Source organism: Coccinella septempunctata, chromosome 2, assembly GCF_907165205.1.
Source record: "Coccinella septempunctata chromosome 2, icCocSept1.1, whole genome shotgun sequence".
Lineage (NCBI taxonomy): Eukaryota > Metazoa > Arthropoda > Insecta > Coleoptera > Coccinellidae > Coccinella > Coccinella septempunctata.
In genome coordinates, this window is record NC_058190.1 from 53,874,481 (window position 1) to 53,890,947 (window position 16,467).

Here is a 16,467-nt window from a genome sequence, read left to right on the forward strand (position 1 = left end):
TTACAGCGAACCTGCAACGTCTCTAGACCTTTCAAAAAAAATATTTCTTCTTGCTCTGCAGACCAGACCTCCACAGTTTTTATTACGTCGTCGTTGAAAGAAAATTTACGACCTTTTAAACTTTTATTCAGTTGAGGAAAGAGATGATAGTCGGATGGAGTCAAATCTGGTGAATAAGGGGGGTGTTCTAGTAATTCAAACCCTAAATCACGAATTTTTTGCATGGCAACATGAGATTTGTGCGCAGGGGCAGTGTCCTGCAAAAACAAAACGCCTTTGGATAGCTTTCAGCGTCTTTTCTCTTTATTTTTTTCCCGTACAGTGGTCAGTAATGTCGAATAATAATCTCCGGTTATTGTTCTACCCTTATCCAAAAAATCAATCATGATTACTCCATGGCAATCCCGAAAAACTGAAGCAAGAACTTTTCCAGCAGATTTTTGGACACGAAATTTCTTAGGTCTTGGAGAACCAGAGTGTCGCCATTCCATCGATTTTTGCTTTGTTTCTGGATCGTAGAAATGTACCCAAGTCTCATCCTTAGTAACAATTCGGTTCAAGAAGTCCACATCGTTTTCAAATCGAGCAGAGATCGAACAAGATACTTCTACCCTTGCACGCCTTTGGTCAACAATCAAACATTTGGGGATCGTTTCTATGTCCAAATTGACGTGAACTATATGATGAACGCGTTCGTATGAAATATTCAGTGCTTCAGATATCCGTTTTAGCCCAATTCGACGGTCTGATAAAATCATGTCATGAACTGCATCGATATTTTCGGGGACTGACACAGAAACTGGCGATCGGTCATCACCTTCAATGGAAAATTTACCTCTTTTGAACCTTTCAATCCAATTTTTCACGGTCGCATACGAAGGACATTGACCACCAAGGGTATTAAGCATATCTTAGTAAATCTGCGTACCTCTTAACCCTTTTAAATACAGGTACTTGATGATGGCTAGATACTCCAATTTTTCGATTTTCACAATTTCGATGGACATCTTCTTTCTTTTCATTTATTGCGTAATTCTGGTTTACTTTTTTAACCTCAAACTTCACACTGACACTTCTAATGAGTTATTGTTCGTTGCTATGGTGACGCAATATTTTTTGTATGCATGGAACCGGTCTAGGCTAACTAGAAATCAATAAATCCTCGTACGTCCGATCACTGTCTAATTTCACCTGTCATTCCTTCAAATCAGGACGTTGCATACCCGAATCATGGAAGTGCGACGGAGATCCGGACTGCGCGAACGCTGAAGACGAACCGTCCACCTGCAGTCAGCCGGAGTTCCACACCTGCGAACCGTCCTACTTCAAATGCGCCAACAACAAGTGCATACCGGGCAGATGGCACTGCGACTACGACAACGACTGCGGCGACAACTCGGACGAGGTGAACTGCGCGCCCAGGAACTGCTCGGAATCGGAGTTCAGGTGCGGCAACGGGAGATGCGTCAAGGGCACGTTCAAGTGCGACGGACAGTACCAGTGCGAGGACAGGTCGGACGAGGAGAACTGCCGCATACAGTGCAAGAAGAACGAGTTCCAGTGCACCAATCCGCAGATCTGCATATTCTTGTAAGCAAAACACCTTCTTTTGGCCTCAGAGCTCTCACACCACTGGAAATAGTTTGACTGTTGGTGTGCAAACCCCCTGGGGGGACGAAATGGAACGGAGAACTAATTCCGTCCTTTATTTTTCAAATAGAAACGCAGGTTGGTGAGGTGACGCAGGTTTTTCCTGAGCTGCTCGTACTATCTGACAAGTCACTGTAACGCTTTATTTGCGCGGTCTTGCTCTTTTCTATGTTTTACAAAAGCTCACGCTGCGTCACCTCGCTAACCTGCGTTTCTATTTGCGTCTAGCCTCAGAGTTCTCACACCACTAGAAATAGTTTGACTGTTGGTGTGCAAACCCCCTGGGCAGACGAAATGGAACGGAGAATTAATTCCGTCCTTTTAGGCCAGGCGCAAATAGAAACGCAGGTTGGTGAGGTGACAGAGGGTGACGCAGGTTTTTCCTGAGCTGTACGTACTATCTGACAAGTCCCCGTCACGCTTTATTTGCGTGGTCTTGTTCTCTTCTATGTTTCACAAAATCTTACGCTACGTCACCTCACTAACCTGCGTTTCTATTTGCGCCTGGCCTCAGAGTCCTCATACCACTGGAAATAGTTTGACTGTTGGTGTGCAAACCCCCTGGGGAGACGAAATGGAACGGGGAACTAATTCCGTTCTTTCAGGCCAGGCGCAAATAGAAACGCAGGTTGGTGAGTTGACGCAGGTTTTTCCTGAACTGCACGTACTATCTGACGAGTCATTGTCTCGCTTTATTTGCGCGGTCTTGTTCTTTTCTATATTTTACAAAAACTCTCGCTGCGTCACCTCACTAACCTGCGTTTCTATTTGCGCCTGGCCTCAGAGTCCTCATACCACTGGAAATTGTTTGACTGTTGGTGTGCAAACCCCCTGGGGGGACGAAATGGAACGGGGAACTAATTCCGTTCTTTCAGGCCAGGCGCAAATAGAAACGCAGGTTGGTGAGTTGACGTAGGTTTTTCCTGAACTGCACCTACTATCTGACGAGTTATTGTATCGCTTTATTTGCGCGGTCTTGTTCTTTTCTATGTTTTACAAAAACTCACGCTGCGTCACCTCACTAAGCTGCGTTTCTATTTGCGCCTGGCCTCAGAGTCCTCATACCACTGGAAATTGTTTGACTGTTGGTGTGCAAACCCCCTGGGGAGACGAAAAAAAGAAACGAGAACCGAATCCTTTCGTTTTGCTTTCTTCTGACCTCTAATGCTTTAATTTTTTGAGAGGTTGTATGGAGATTTTGACCTTCAATAGTTATCGCTAACAAACTAGACAGCAAAGAACCTTGTTTTCGACTAAAAGCCACCAGAGGAGGTTTGCTAATTTCCCTTCAGAGAATAGCTGACGTTCGAGAACTGTGCCAAAAAAAAATCCGTCGTCATGTCAGCTTAGGAACTTTTAAGGTTGATGCTCTGTGTGTAAAAGTGGCGTTTTGATTTCTGTCAAGGAAACAAGCAGATTCTCCCATCAAATTTGAAAGATAACCACAGAAGCCAAGCATTACGTTCGAGCACAGAACAGAAATTATCAAAATTCCTCAGCCTACTTGACGACGGATTTTTTGGCCATCCAGGCTCGTCCTAATGCAGTTGATGCGACAAGTTATGTTTTCGATCTTTCACAGAGAGTGGAAGTGCGACGGCCAAAGGGACTGCACCGACGGCTCCGACGAGGAGAACTGCAGCGACGTGTGTCCGGAGGACGGTTTCAAGTGCAACAGCGGCCAGTGCATCAACTCCGACTGGCGCTGCGACGGCCAGGCCGACTGCGAGGACGGTTCCGACGAGCAAGAATGTTCCGGACTGGCCTGCGGCTTCGACAGGTTCAGGTGCAAGAACGACAGATGCGTGCCCATCAGCACGGTCTGCGACGGCCAGGACCAGTGCGGGGATAACAGCGACGAAGACGCGAGGATCTGCAAGAGGTACGGCCGGTGCCCGTCCGAGGAGTTCACCTGCAAGAGCGGCCATTGCATCGACAAGAAACTGAGGTGCGACGGCGAGAACGACTGCGAGGATAACAGCGACGAGGAGGACTGCCACAAGTCGGCTTGCCAATGGAACTCGTGCTCCCAGATATGCATCGAGAAGAAGAACGACACTTTTATTTGTAAGTGCGCGCCAGGGTATTCCCTCGTCTGGGGCCACCACTGCCAGGCCAAGGGAGGTCTGGCCGATCTGGTCCTGGCTACGGAAGCTGAATTGAGATTGGTCTCGCCCTATAAGATCGGGGACGTGACCAACAACAAGCTACGGAGTAAGACGCTGGCGACGGCGCCTGGTTATAAGGTGTACGGCGTCGATTTGCTGTATAGGAACGAACAGGTGCAAGCGTTCTGGACTGACCATCACAACAAACGCGTGCAGAGCATCGTACTCGACGTCAATAATAAAGGCAAGACTAAAAGGGACGTAGACCAACCTAAAACGATCCTGTCGAATCTGGAGGACCCCAGAGGCATCAGCGTGGATTGGATCGCTAAACGGCTGTACATAACGGACGGTCCGAGGATCTTGGTGTCAACGTTGGACGGCACGAGCTCTTACACCCTGATCACCGGCGATATGCAGGAATTGAGGGATATAGCGGTGGCGCCCGCGCAGGGAGTCCTGTTCTGGACGGATTGGGGGCTGTTGCCGAGGATCGAGACCGCTTATATGGACGGGAACAAGAGGAGGATCTTGGTTAATAGTAGTTTGTTGTGGCCGACCAGTATCACGATCGATTACCCGGCAGAGAGGCTATATTGGGCTGATCCGAAGAGTTTGGTCGTCGAGAGCATCAAATTCGACGGTAGCGATAGGCAGGTCGTGCGGCATTTCACTAAAGGTAAGAATTTGTTCACTTAGGGACTTTGGGACACTTGGTGCATTTATATCCTTCCATTTCAGAAACGAAACCGTTCAAGATCGAAATCTTCGAGACCAGCCTGTTCATATCGACCTACAGGACGCACAATATACTGAAGATGCCCAAGTTCGGAGTGGGAAACATCACCCACATCGGTGAGGGTCTCACCAGGATCTCCGACCTTCTCATATTGCACAAGCACAAGCAGGACACGTCTCTGAACAATACCTGCCAGGACTTCTGCCATCCGAGCGAGTTTTGTCTCCTCAGTCCCCATGGAGCCACGTGCACCTGCGCCGATAACTACATCAAGAGCAACTTGGTAAGACGATTAGGATCAATTTTTGACTAGTCAAGTTATGGTCGATGGCAAAATCGGAAATTTTGGATCTTCGCGGAAAAAATCGTAAAATTTTAAAAATTCGAGATAGGTGCATGACAATTGAATCATTCCATTCGTAAAGGATCAATCTATAATAAAAAAATCAGCATTTGCCCAGTTTGTGGCTGCTACACTACTTCAAAGTTGATCAAATTTTCTGGAATTTTCCACAAAAAATGATTTATTTCACAAACTACTGATCTTAGAAAAAAACTAATTACATATTCGTAATCTACAACCTTAAATCTATATAAAAAAAGAACCGGGTCGAAATAGGTCGAAAATAATTTTTTTCGCTAACCGCGACAAAATTTTTTTTCAAGTTATATCGACCCGGGTCATTTCTTATCTAGATTCGAGGTCGTAGATTACGAATATGTGATCGGTTTTCCTCCAAGATAAGTATTTTGGGAAATAAATTATTTTTTGTGGAAAATTCCAAAAAATTTGGTCAACTTTGAAGGGTTGCAGCAGCCAGAAAAATAGCACTGGACGAATGCTGTTTTTTTTTTGCTGATAGACTGACCCTTAGCCAATGGAAAGGTTAAAATTCTTTCACCTATCGCGATCAGTTTAGTTTTTATGATTTTTTCCGCGAAGGTCTAAAATTTCGAATTTTCCATCGACCACAACTTTAAAAATAATCCTTTCAGCAGAATTCTGTTTGCATATTTGTAATCTACACCCTTGATTTAGTAAGTGGTTCAATTTTGGTGGTGATCGGAGGGAATTGATTTTTTGCCAAATTTTCCATGGAAAAAATGCAACTTTTCAAAAAAAATTTTTGTGCTCCGATAAAAACCAAATTTATACCGTTCACTAATTCGAAGGCGTAGATTACAAATATGCAAACAGATTTTTGCTAAAAGGATTATTTTTCAACTTATGGTCGATGGGAAATTCGCAATTTTGGACCAACGGAAAAATTGAGATTTTTGGAACAAAATTTTTGTGCTCCGATAAAAACCAAATTTATACCGTTCACTAATTCGAAGGCGTAGATTACAAATATGCAAACAGATTTTTGCTAAAAGGATTATTTTTCAACTTATGGTCGATGGGAAATTCGCAATTTTGGACCAACGGAAAAATTGAGATTTTTGGAACAAAATTTTTGTGCTCCGATCACAACCAAATTTATATTGTTCAATAATTCGAGGGCGTAGATTACGAATAAGCAAACAGATTTTTGCTAAAAGGATTATTTTTCAACTTATGGTCGATGGAAAATCGGAACAAAATTTTTGTGCTCCGATCAAAAGCAAATTTATGCTGTTCAATATTTTGAGAGCGTAGATTACGAATATGCAAACAGATTTTTGCTAAAAAGATTATTTTTCAACTTCTGGGCGATGGAAAATTAGAACAAAATTTTTGTGCTCCGATCAAAACCAAATTCGTACTGTTTACTAATTCGAGAGCGTAGACTACGAATATGCAAACAGATTTTTGCTAAAAGGATTATTTTTCAACTTATGGTCGATGGGAAATTCGCAATTTTGGACCAACGGAAAAATTGAGATTTTTGGAACAAAATTTTTGTGCTCCGATCACAACCAAGTTTATATTGTTCAATAATTCGAGGGCGTAGATTACGAATATGCAAACAGATTTTTGCTAAAAGGATTATTTTTCAACTTATGGTCGATGGAAAATTAGAACAAAATTTTTGTGCTCCGATCAAAAGCGAATTTATACTGTTCACTGATTCGACAACTTTCACCTATGAAACATTTTCCAAGTATTGTACATTCTAAAGTGTCAAGTATGGGGAGCGTATTGGCTATTCAGTCGGCCCACTCCTACCATACGATTTCTGTGAGCCATCGCTTCACTAAGTTTAAATTTTACATAAAATCTATAAATTAATGAGAATTTATAGAATAACAATGCTAATTCAACCGTTTCCAGACCTGCAAACCTGTGCCGAACCGAATTCCGTCCTGTCCGTTGAACTGCAACAACGGCAAATGCAAGATCGTGCCAGGCCTAGGACCCAAGTGCTTCTGCGACCCCCAGTACACGGGCGCCCGCTGCGAACACTACAGATGCTCGCAATTCTGCAAGAACAAGGGCATGTGTTACGTGGACCTCATATCACCGAAATCGCCCGACGCCCTCGCCCCCCTACGGTGCAACTGCCTACCCCAGTGGACCGGCGACAGGTGCGAGATACCCGTCAACCTGTGCGACGGCAGGTGCTCCAACGGGGGCACCTGCTACTCCCCCAAACCCGGCCTAGCGCAGTGCAGCTGCCCACCCGGCTTCGGCGGCAACCGTTGCCAGAACTGCGTCGGCCTGACCTGTCAGAACGGCGGCAACTGTACGATCGCGGGCGGCAACAAGGTCTGCAAGTGTCCTGTGGGCTTCACGGGCATCCATTGCGAGGTCAGGATATGCGGCAGCTTCGGCACGCCCATAGCCACAGTGAACGGGTTCAGGTGTAGCTGTCACGCCGGTTACAGCGGGGAGCGGTGCGAACAGGACAGCTGTCACCTGCACTGTCAGAACGGGGGCACGTGCATAATGGGACTGAAACAGCCGGAGTGCATCTGTCCGACGACGTACGCGGGAAGGAGGTGCGAGTTGGATTTGTGCGCGACCTCCAACGATCTGCCCCAGTGTTCGGCGAGCTGTCAATGTGGGGAGAACGGCGTTTGTCTAACGCTGCAAGGCAAGCGCGTCTGCAAGTGTCACGAGCAATGGATTGGAAAACGATGCGATGTGAGTATTTTGTATACTGCATTCATTTTTATTTTAGCAGTCGGTTGGTCATGGAAATTTGACACATTTCACTCTGTATAGTACGAAAATGTGGGGTTATGACGCTTGTCAAAACACATTTGGGTTTTAAATCAACGCTATGTTGCCCGTTCTACGTAAAAGTTTCTGTTATTACGTATTTTATCACAATGTCGAATCTCTTCGGAAAATTTGTGACGAACATAATTGAAGTTTATACAAACTGATTGAAGGCATACCAAATCCAGTTATTTGCATGGAAAATACAAGAGATCAGTATAATATCATAATATGCACTAGCTTGAGGAGAGTTAATGTTCGTTATCTTCTTTGGCTGAAGTTTGACTACGTTACATCAGTTGTAGATTTCAAAAATATTAACCCGAAGATGTTGCAGTGGTTGGGAATGGGTATCTCCCGAAGGAATTGACAGATAATTACAAGAATGTTAAATCAACAATATCATCTTGCTTCAATATAAGTAAAAGGAATTAAAGGAAGTTTCAATCAAGATGAACTTCATCTTTGAACAAAAATTTCACATGAATAAACAATTAACAGGACAACTGGCGCGTATTTGTGGCTGTTGATCTTAATACATTGATATAATAATAATAATTAGGTATTTATTGGTACCTTAAAACATTTACAATGTATAGGAGAAGTCAAATGAAAAATAGAAAAATCAATTTCCGGGAACTTATTCTACCATGACATTCATCGAAAATCCCGTAGTAACTTTTCGCATCACTCAATCATAAAATTCTCAAATGCCACCACTTTTTTGGGTCTCCCAATAGAAGGAATTTCTTTGTCATCCTCTTCATTCACAATCTTTCTGATTGTGTAAATATTCATCTGAAATATAAGTCGTTTAGATTCAGATGAAACATTAGACATATAAATTTTCTAGTCTCTTACATTGAATATGTTCGCTACCGTCTGACGTATTATGGATTTTAGAATATCAGGGTATAACTATTTGAATGAGCGGACCTGAATTCTAAATAGCACTTCCTGAAACCCTGTCTCTTTTTTCAATCACTTTCGGCATTTTCATAATAAAAATTGATAATAGTTGTGGCAACAGCGTTATGACATTAACGACATTTCATGAGTGCCAACCTTACTCCGTTCTAGTTACAAAAACTTGAGAAAATTATTTCATGGCCAACCCACTGCTAAAATAAATGTGAATGCAGTATAGTTGTCTGTTTGTTTGTTCCGTAATCGAGTTTAATTTTCTTGACAAAAATCCTTCCTCACTTCAAGACGATTCGGCCATTTTGATCTGTTTTCGTGTTTTGATTAACATGATTTAAATTCGGGTTTCGTTCATAGTTGGAAACCTTAAAGATTCCGCACTGTGTTTATCCTTTTTTCATTTTGGAAAACGATGCAGCACCGAGAAAAGCATCCCAATCTGTTCTGACCATTCTCCTCCTATTGCTATCAGTGCGCCAGCTGGTGCGAAAGCCCACGAACCACTGAGTGCAAGAAAGGAGAGACACTCCATCCTGTCAGAGTGTTGCCCCTGCTGTGAGTAAGAGTCTTGGCTGGCGCGAAAGCCCGTGGAGCGCAAGAAACAGAGCGGAGAACCGACATGTGCCTTGTTCCACGATCTGCAAATCCGTAACTTTTGTGGCCAAGTTTCGACCCTATTGTCCGCGCCGTTTTTATTCTTTTTTTTTTAATTCTCAAAAACGATAAAGCACCGAGAAAAACATCATAAATTTGCATATAACCGAGTTTTATTCGTCAGTACTGATAATCTAGACATTGTAACGATCGAATTTCACCGATTTTCAACACATGAGTTAGAACCCCAGTTTTAACTCGCCCTTTCTTGACCATTCTCTCCCTACTAGGATCAGTATCAGTGCGCTAGCTGGTGTGAAAGCCCGTGAACCACTGAGAGAAAGAAAGAAGAGGCACCCCATCCTGTCCGAGTTCTGTCCCTGCTGTGAGTAAGATTCTTGGCTGGCGTGAAAGCCCGTACAGAGGTGAAAACAGAGCGGAGAACCTACTGATCTGCCTTGTTTCCCGATCTGCAAATCCATAACTTTTGTGGCCGAGTTCAACCCTATCGTCCGCCGTTTTTATCCTTGTTTTTGAATCAGTTCATCAAACTTGTAGCAAATTTCCATCAAGAAGGCTGTGTCCATGGGGAATTCTCCCCAATTTGGGTTATCACAGCATATGCAAGTTTAAACTGAATAATTATGAGTTACATTGATGAATTTTTCAAATGCAGCGCGGAAACTATTCAAAATCATTCTTCAAATATGAGGTTTCAAAATTTAAATCGCTTCGTTTCTAGTTTACGATCTGGCAACAGCGCCTACAAAAAAAAATGGATTGTTTATAAAATAATAGCTGTTGATGTACAGCAATCATAAGGCGCCTACTCAGGCAAGCCTCAACAGCAACCAGCCATAAAAATCCCATAAAATTTTACGGTCTTCCTCGTTCCTCGCAGACTTCATGGACAGCCATCTTTGTCTATCTCATCAAGATAGTGTATTTGCTGTCCTTTATTTTCAAGGCATATTTCAGTCGATGTTGCCAACTTGTGCAATAGAAACGAAACGCTTTAAATTTTAAATACCCATTTTTATTTGTCATTTTTAAATACTTGAAATAATTGTTTTTGGGAAACGGTTGAAATGGTTATTTCAAAATGTGACGTTTCAAAGATATCTCATAAAAAATACATCATTTTGTTCAGAAGGAGTATTCCCTATAGGTATATACGAATTGTTCCTATTTCCAGATCTTCGTAGGCGCGAGCAACGACTGCAAGGATCTCTGCCAGAACGAAGGCGTCTGCCTGATGGAAGACAGGAAAGAAGTCCCTAAATGCATATGTAAAGAGGGATGGAACGGGCCGACCTGCGAACAGCCGTCCCAATGCCTCATGTTCTGCTTGAACGGCGGCGTGTGCAAGCTGGACGACGAGCAGAAACCGATCTGCGAATGTCCCGAAAATTACGCCGGATCTAGATGTCAGGAGAACACGATGCACAAACTGGTCAGGACCCGTAGCCCAGCCGAGAAGACGCTAGTGCTGATATTATGCGCGATACTTTTCTGCGTGACCACCTCTTTCGCCGGATTCATCGTTTACGCTCGTTGTTTCAGAAAGAGGCAGGCTTTCACGCACGAGAGACTGCAGGAAAACGATTTCAACAATCCGATCTACCAGGATAGGGACGCTGAGCCTTTCTCTTTGGATGCTGATAAGGTGAGTAATACCAAACAGTCATTTCTAATTTTGAAGTAGGAAGTAGACTTCGTAAGAGTTAGTTCTGTGAGATTGAAGGTAAGTTCAACTGGTGGTGTGCAAGCCCCTGGGGAGTCGGAAAAGAAAAGAGAACTAATTAACTAAATTTTTCTCTTCAGTCCGGCAATTTTGCCAATCCGGTATACGACTCTGTATACAACGGCAGCACCAGCAGCGGCGATGAAAAGGCAGTTTTGTTACATCACAACGCTGACGAAATACCTCTCACGTTGGTCGACGAACCAGACACATATCAAAACTGATCTAGCGACCATAAAGACCCTAAATTTTATAAATTGCTGTGAATTGTGCCATTTTTTTTTATGTGGAAAATCGTGATTTGTCGATATTTAGTGTGATTTTCTCAAAGTGACAAAAATAAAATGAAATATAGAAAAAAAAATTAAATGTAAGGAATATTCAGTTGCCAAAACTATCTTCGCTTATTTTTAATAGAGATCAATCTCAGAACAAATTTTACATTGCTTGTAGTTCCCTATTTACTTTTTAATAATAATTCATAAATGCTCAATTTTTATCAATAATACTGTCTACTATGTTTTTACGCTTAGATTTTTTTTTAGATGTTCTTTTTACATGTTAGATCTTTTAACCCTAGGTTTAGCTACACTATATACACTTTATATACCATTTGATTCTTTGTTGAGTATCTCTTAATTTTTTAAAATGTCACTGTCGAAGCAACTGGATATTTTTTAGTCCACAGATATTTTAATACCTTGTGAATTTTTGAAGAGACTAATTGTAATGTCCACTAATACGTCCATAAAATAACAATAAAAAACGAAACGACTGATAACTATATGGAAATATCGTAATCTAACATAACTTTATGTGTTATTTGTGCCAAAAGTAGCTTTTCGAATATTTCCAAATTTTCTGCTATATATCTTGTGTGTTTTATTACTCTTCAATACCGAAAAGGCAGCTGATGTGATTGATCAACTATTTGTATATATATTTTAGGTGACATTGTGCTCAATACTCATTTACAGTGAATTTACATGAAATTTATATTTTGGGTATAATTTTCTTTTGATTATATTTTCAGATCAAAGCATTTAAAAACTGAGGATGTTGTTTTATTCAAACTCTTCGTTTATGTCCTTCATTTTCCCGAAAAAAGAATGGACGAAATAATGTCTATTATAGTCTAGCCTGCAAATTGATAACTTTATGAAAGTAAGTACCCGCCTGTTTGATGTCCTCGGCTACGTCGCCGTATTTGGCAATTCCCCCAGCTTAGGAGCAGTAAAATCGAACGGATTTCGTGAAAAATTAATCTGTCAACAGCAAATTACAACAATTGCCACAGGCACTAATGTTTTTATGACGACAGCGGACGAAATATACTTACCTTCAAGAATACTCGACTTCTGGTTGGGAAATTTCATTCAATTTTTTCATTTTTCTTGAGGTCGACGAAAAAAACTACTTTATTGAAAAGAATTAAATAATTTCCATAAAAGTTCATGGAATTGAGGTTTCTCAAATTTTGTTATTTTTATTTGAGACTTTTAAAATCCTTACTAATATAAATATTAAAAATGTGGTTTGTGTTATTTTGATCGGAATTTCACTATAGTGTATAAAATTTATCGGATTAGGTTTTAGTGTAACATTAAGTGAGGATTTTAACTTCCGACGATTGCCAACATCTTCAAATCAATCCAAAGGGTTTTTGAATGGTATGGAATGAATTGATATGAAAATGAGTATCTGCGGAATTTATTTCTGATGAAAAATCTTCTTTGAATCATGGTTTTCTAACGGATATTTCCCGAGATATAACAGGTTGAAGAAATACGAATTTAGGCAAGAAACGTGACGGCTACTTTAAGGCGAGGTTATAGAAGAGGCACGATCATTTTTATTTGAACTAAGATCGTAAGATGTGTCGTAGGCCCTAGAGAATTGTGTTGAATTGTTTTTCAGGAAGGTTGCGCGAATCTTTTGGTAATTGGAGCTTATTTTTAGTTTTCGTTACATGCTTATTAATTTTTTGATGTTGACTTTTAAAGATATTTCTTTTCGATTTCAGTCTCCATGGTTAGTTTTGTTGATTATCTGCCCATTTTCTTTATTGAATTATCTTAATTATATCTCAACTAACGTTTTAGTTTTAGCGCATCCGCAGGTTCATGATAATTTATTCTAATCTTTCAAATTTAATTTCCATGGAAACAACAAAAAAGTCGACAGAAACCATGGCAACGAAATTATTGAAACAGCACTCTCTTCACAGTTTTGTCAATAGTTGACAGCGGTTGATAATTCCAAGGTTTTAAGTTGACGAAATAATTTTAGCCTTATTGTGATCGTAAAGCAACATTGGATAATAATGGATTGCGTATTGCTACCAACCGAGGTAGAATTTTACATAGACACTATGAAAATTCAAAACATGGAAAATATCGGGAGTCACCAGTGAGTAATACTTCAAAAATTTTCTTGTAATATGTACGATTTTTCCCAATTTAGATGGTTGGAATGGCACAAGAGACTTCAAAAATTGAACCAGGAGGCTATGATTGAAGCGTCTGCAGTGAAGGAGGAATATGTGAAAGAGACGTTGATTTCCTTCAATAAGGTATAAGTTAACAGACTATCTAGCCGTTTTCATCAATAATTTACCAATATTGAAAAGTAATATTAGGAAATTAGCTGTGTCTGCCCCAATTTCCTTAATTGACTCAAGAATATATAGGAAGTAGGAGCAATTTGATTTAAAGCCAAGTTGGTTACACGAAGACTATCAATTTTCCTAGGTGAACCTGCTGATTCACGAAGCCATCCTAATCAACATATGGAAGCACAAAGTCCTGCCGCAACTTCTAAAAATGGACCCCTATCCCGAGAGCACGATGGTCGCCTACTCGGTTCTGTATCACGAAGCAGTCTGCGTTTCGCTGTTGGAATTGGTCACGTTCCATTCAAACTGTTGCGAGGCACTGGAGGACAACGCTCTAGAACTGCTAGATTATTGTTGCGGAAACGCGTCGAGACTACTTTCTGTTGAATTCAGAGAGGCTCCTACTAGGGAATCCCCCAAGGAAGAGCTGGACAGACAGAGAGATAACCTGGTGTTTGATATCGGTATAAAGTGTCTGAGTATCATCAGATATTTATGCGAAACAATGGATAGGTTACCATTAGCCATTTGTTCGAGTATTTACACCCAATACGACATACCTACCTTATTCATCGAAATTTTACGTAAAAAACCGTGGATCAAGGGAGATAAGTACTTCGTTTCGGGGAAATGGAGAGAGTGGGATGGAGAAATAATTTGTCCCTCAGAAGCTCAGGTACATTAGCTTGTTTCTCAATTCGAATATTTTTGAATAGTTGACGATCATTTCAGACTTTGCTTACGTTGAGACATATACTCTTGGACCAAGAGTGTCCGAAGTATTACCAGGTAACGGAATCGAGAAGAGCCCAACTTTTAAGCTTGTTATCTTTCTTAACACCGGTTGTTTTGGACCAACTGTCCCCACTTATCGAATTAAAATATTGGCTCAATCGTATATCTATTATGAATCAACCAGCATCCCCACCCAGGCCCGTTTTACTGGAGCCGTGTCTAGTAATCAAAGAGGGCATTATGCGTCAAACTGGTGGTAACTGGAAAGAAATGGCAAAACAACAGTTACCAGTAATTTTCTGTAACATGAAGGAACAATTGATGGAAAACGCAAAAATGTAAGAATGAGCCGAAAAATCCACACGAGTTGAAAACCCTTTTGCAATTTCAATTTTTCAGATTGAATGATGCATACAACATCGACCTATTGGAAAAGTTTGATGTCAAGAACACTTTACCTTGTGCAAGATGTGGCAAAGATTCCACACAGAGATGTTCCCGTTGTAAAAAATCGTGGTATTGTTCCAGAAAATGCCAGGTTACCCATTGGCAACAGCATAAAGAGGATTGTACTCAGGTTCAATAAAATGAAAATACTTCCATTTTTGAAAATGTTTCATTCATTCACTTATATTTACATTACTTAGTTTTAATATATTCTTTTAAAACATCTAGTGCTGGTGTGTCTTCTCCCCATTCCTGGAAAAAAAAAGTTGATAAGTATCACCAATTTCAATGAATGCGAATGTTGTTCTCAAGAATAATTTTTAGGTTAGGTTAGCAATGTGAAAAATCAATTCTGTAAATGAAAATATCAATTGATCTTAATGTGAAGAATAAAAGATGATTTTCACAGAAAGGCACTACAATAATCAATCATAAGGCATGCTAGTAGGAAGGAATTGCACAGTGCATCAAATAAACTTGAAAATCAAGTAGTATAGCATGTCAAGCTTATACAAATCTTTCTAATTGAAATATGGGACCACATAATACTCCACTGATATAAGAGTGATTATACGAAACTGTTACAGAAAGCAATTCAATTACTCACACTGATCACTACTCCTGAGCACCCAACAATCTTCCTTGCTTTTCCTGTAGAGTCAATTTTACATAAACCACTCCATTCTCCCAATTTCTTATTGTTGTCGACTTTAATTAGAGGAATTGAGTGCTCAGCACAAAGAGCTGATACAAGTTTTTTGTATCTCTCATCGTCGCAGTTCTCAGCCAATATGCAGAGAAGGGCTTCTCTTTTGTCTAGAGCTTTGCAAACTTGATGTAATCCATGAATGACACCATCAGCAATCAAGGCATTCTTCAACACTTCTTGGAGTGCTTGATTTACGTCCATTGCCCCACTGGAGACAGGGACTGGCTGGACAGTTTCCCTAAACACAAGACAGTTAGTTAGGTTGAGAAAAAAAAATATATGCAATATGACTGAATTGCTAATTATAAATCAGAATTATACTCTCAGATACTCTAAAAATCACAATTCGAATAATGATATAGTAGTAGTATGTAGTATTTTTACTTACACCTCACCGTCGGACATGTTGATGTACTGAAACGAAAATACGTTGATTATTAGACTATTTTATACGGTATATTATTGATTAAATTCTCAAATTATAAGGATGTGTGAAAATTAAAGAGAAAATAGCTGATAGAAATATAAATTTTTCTTACCAAATCTAATATGAGCTTAGACTTCGGCGACAGCTGAAAGAAAGGATCTGATCTTTCAGGTTAAGTTATGAGAAGATTGAATTTTCTAGTTCTATGAACGTATGTTGACATTTGTAGAAGCATAGAAAAGCGCGAACAGGTAAACAATTAGTATTCTATGACTAATAGAATTTTGAAATTTTGAGCAGTTTTCTGAAAATTTATTATTTTGAAGGATATATTCAAAATATTTTTTTCATTAAATCTTTCAGATATTTTATTAAACCTATGGAATCTTTGTTATATCAAGAATAATGCGAAAATGATCATGCCCAGCACATTTTCAAGGAATGAAAAAGCCCAATTCCACTGAAGATATCCCCAAAAGCATTTGCTTTGGTGTATCCCACAAAGAGTTGGAACAATCACATTTTCATTGATAATTTTTTTAACTTCGATAACTAGGGTATACATTTTGGCAATCAACACTTGTCTCTTCCCCGTTTCAGAATTAGATGAGATTTTCTCTTAATTCAATTT

General features: G+C 40.3%; 3 protein-coding genes across 3 annotated transcripts in view; 2 read left to right on the forward strand and 1 right to left on the reverse strand.

Moving 5' to 3' along the window:
• LOC123308637 (low-density lipoprotein receptor-related protein 1) overlaps positions 1-11,958 on the forward strand; it is a 50,850-nt gene extending 38,892 nt beyond the window's left edge. The window contains exons 22-27 of the mRNA XM_044891390.1: positions 1,212-1,590; positions 3,233-4,437; positions 4,500-4,780; positions 6,752-7,564; positions 10,356-10,826; positions 10,985-11,958. Coding sequence (XP_044747325.1) covers positions 1,212-1,590; positions 3,233-4,437; positions 4,500-4,780; positions 6,752-7,564; positions 10,356-10,826; positions 10,985-11,128 — 3,293 coding nt within the window. The 3' untranslated portion in view covers positions 11,129-11,958. The remainder of the gene's footprint in view (positions 1-1,211; positions 1,591-3,232; positions 4,438-4,499; positions 4,781-6,751; positions 7,565-10,355; positions 10,827-10,984) is intronic.
• A 1,105-nt stretch (positions 11,959-13,063) lies between these two features.
• LOC123308286 (zinc finger MYND domain-containing protein 10) lies at positions 13,064-14,855 on the forward strand. The gene is made up of 5 exons (XM_044890884.1): positions 13,064-13,313; positions 13,368-13,476; positions 13,655-14,194; positions 14,251-14,591; positions 14,653-14,855. The coding sequence occupies exons 1-5, from the start codon at positions 13,228-13,230 to the stop codon at positions 14,837-14,839; spliced, it is 1,263 nt and encodes a 420-aa protein (XP_044746819.1). The 5' UTR covers positions 13,064-13,227; the 3' UTR covers positions 14,840-14,855.
• On the reverse strand, positions 14,851-16,079 carry LOC123308287 (40S ribosomal protein S12). The gene is made up of 4 exons (XM_044890885.1): positions 15,949-16,079; positions 15,798-15,823; positions 15,308-15,647; positions 14,851-14,952 (listed from the first exon to the last, which is right to left on the reverse strand). The coding sequence occupies exons 2-4, from the start codon at positions 15,812-15,814 to the stop codon at positions 14,893-14,895; spliced, it is 417 nt and encodes a 138-aa protein (XP_044746820.1). The 5' UTR covers positions 15,815-15,823; positions 15,949-16,079; the 3' UTR covers positions 14,851-14,892.
• Positions 16,080-16,467: the final 388 nt, after the last annotated feature.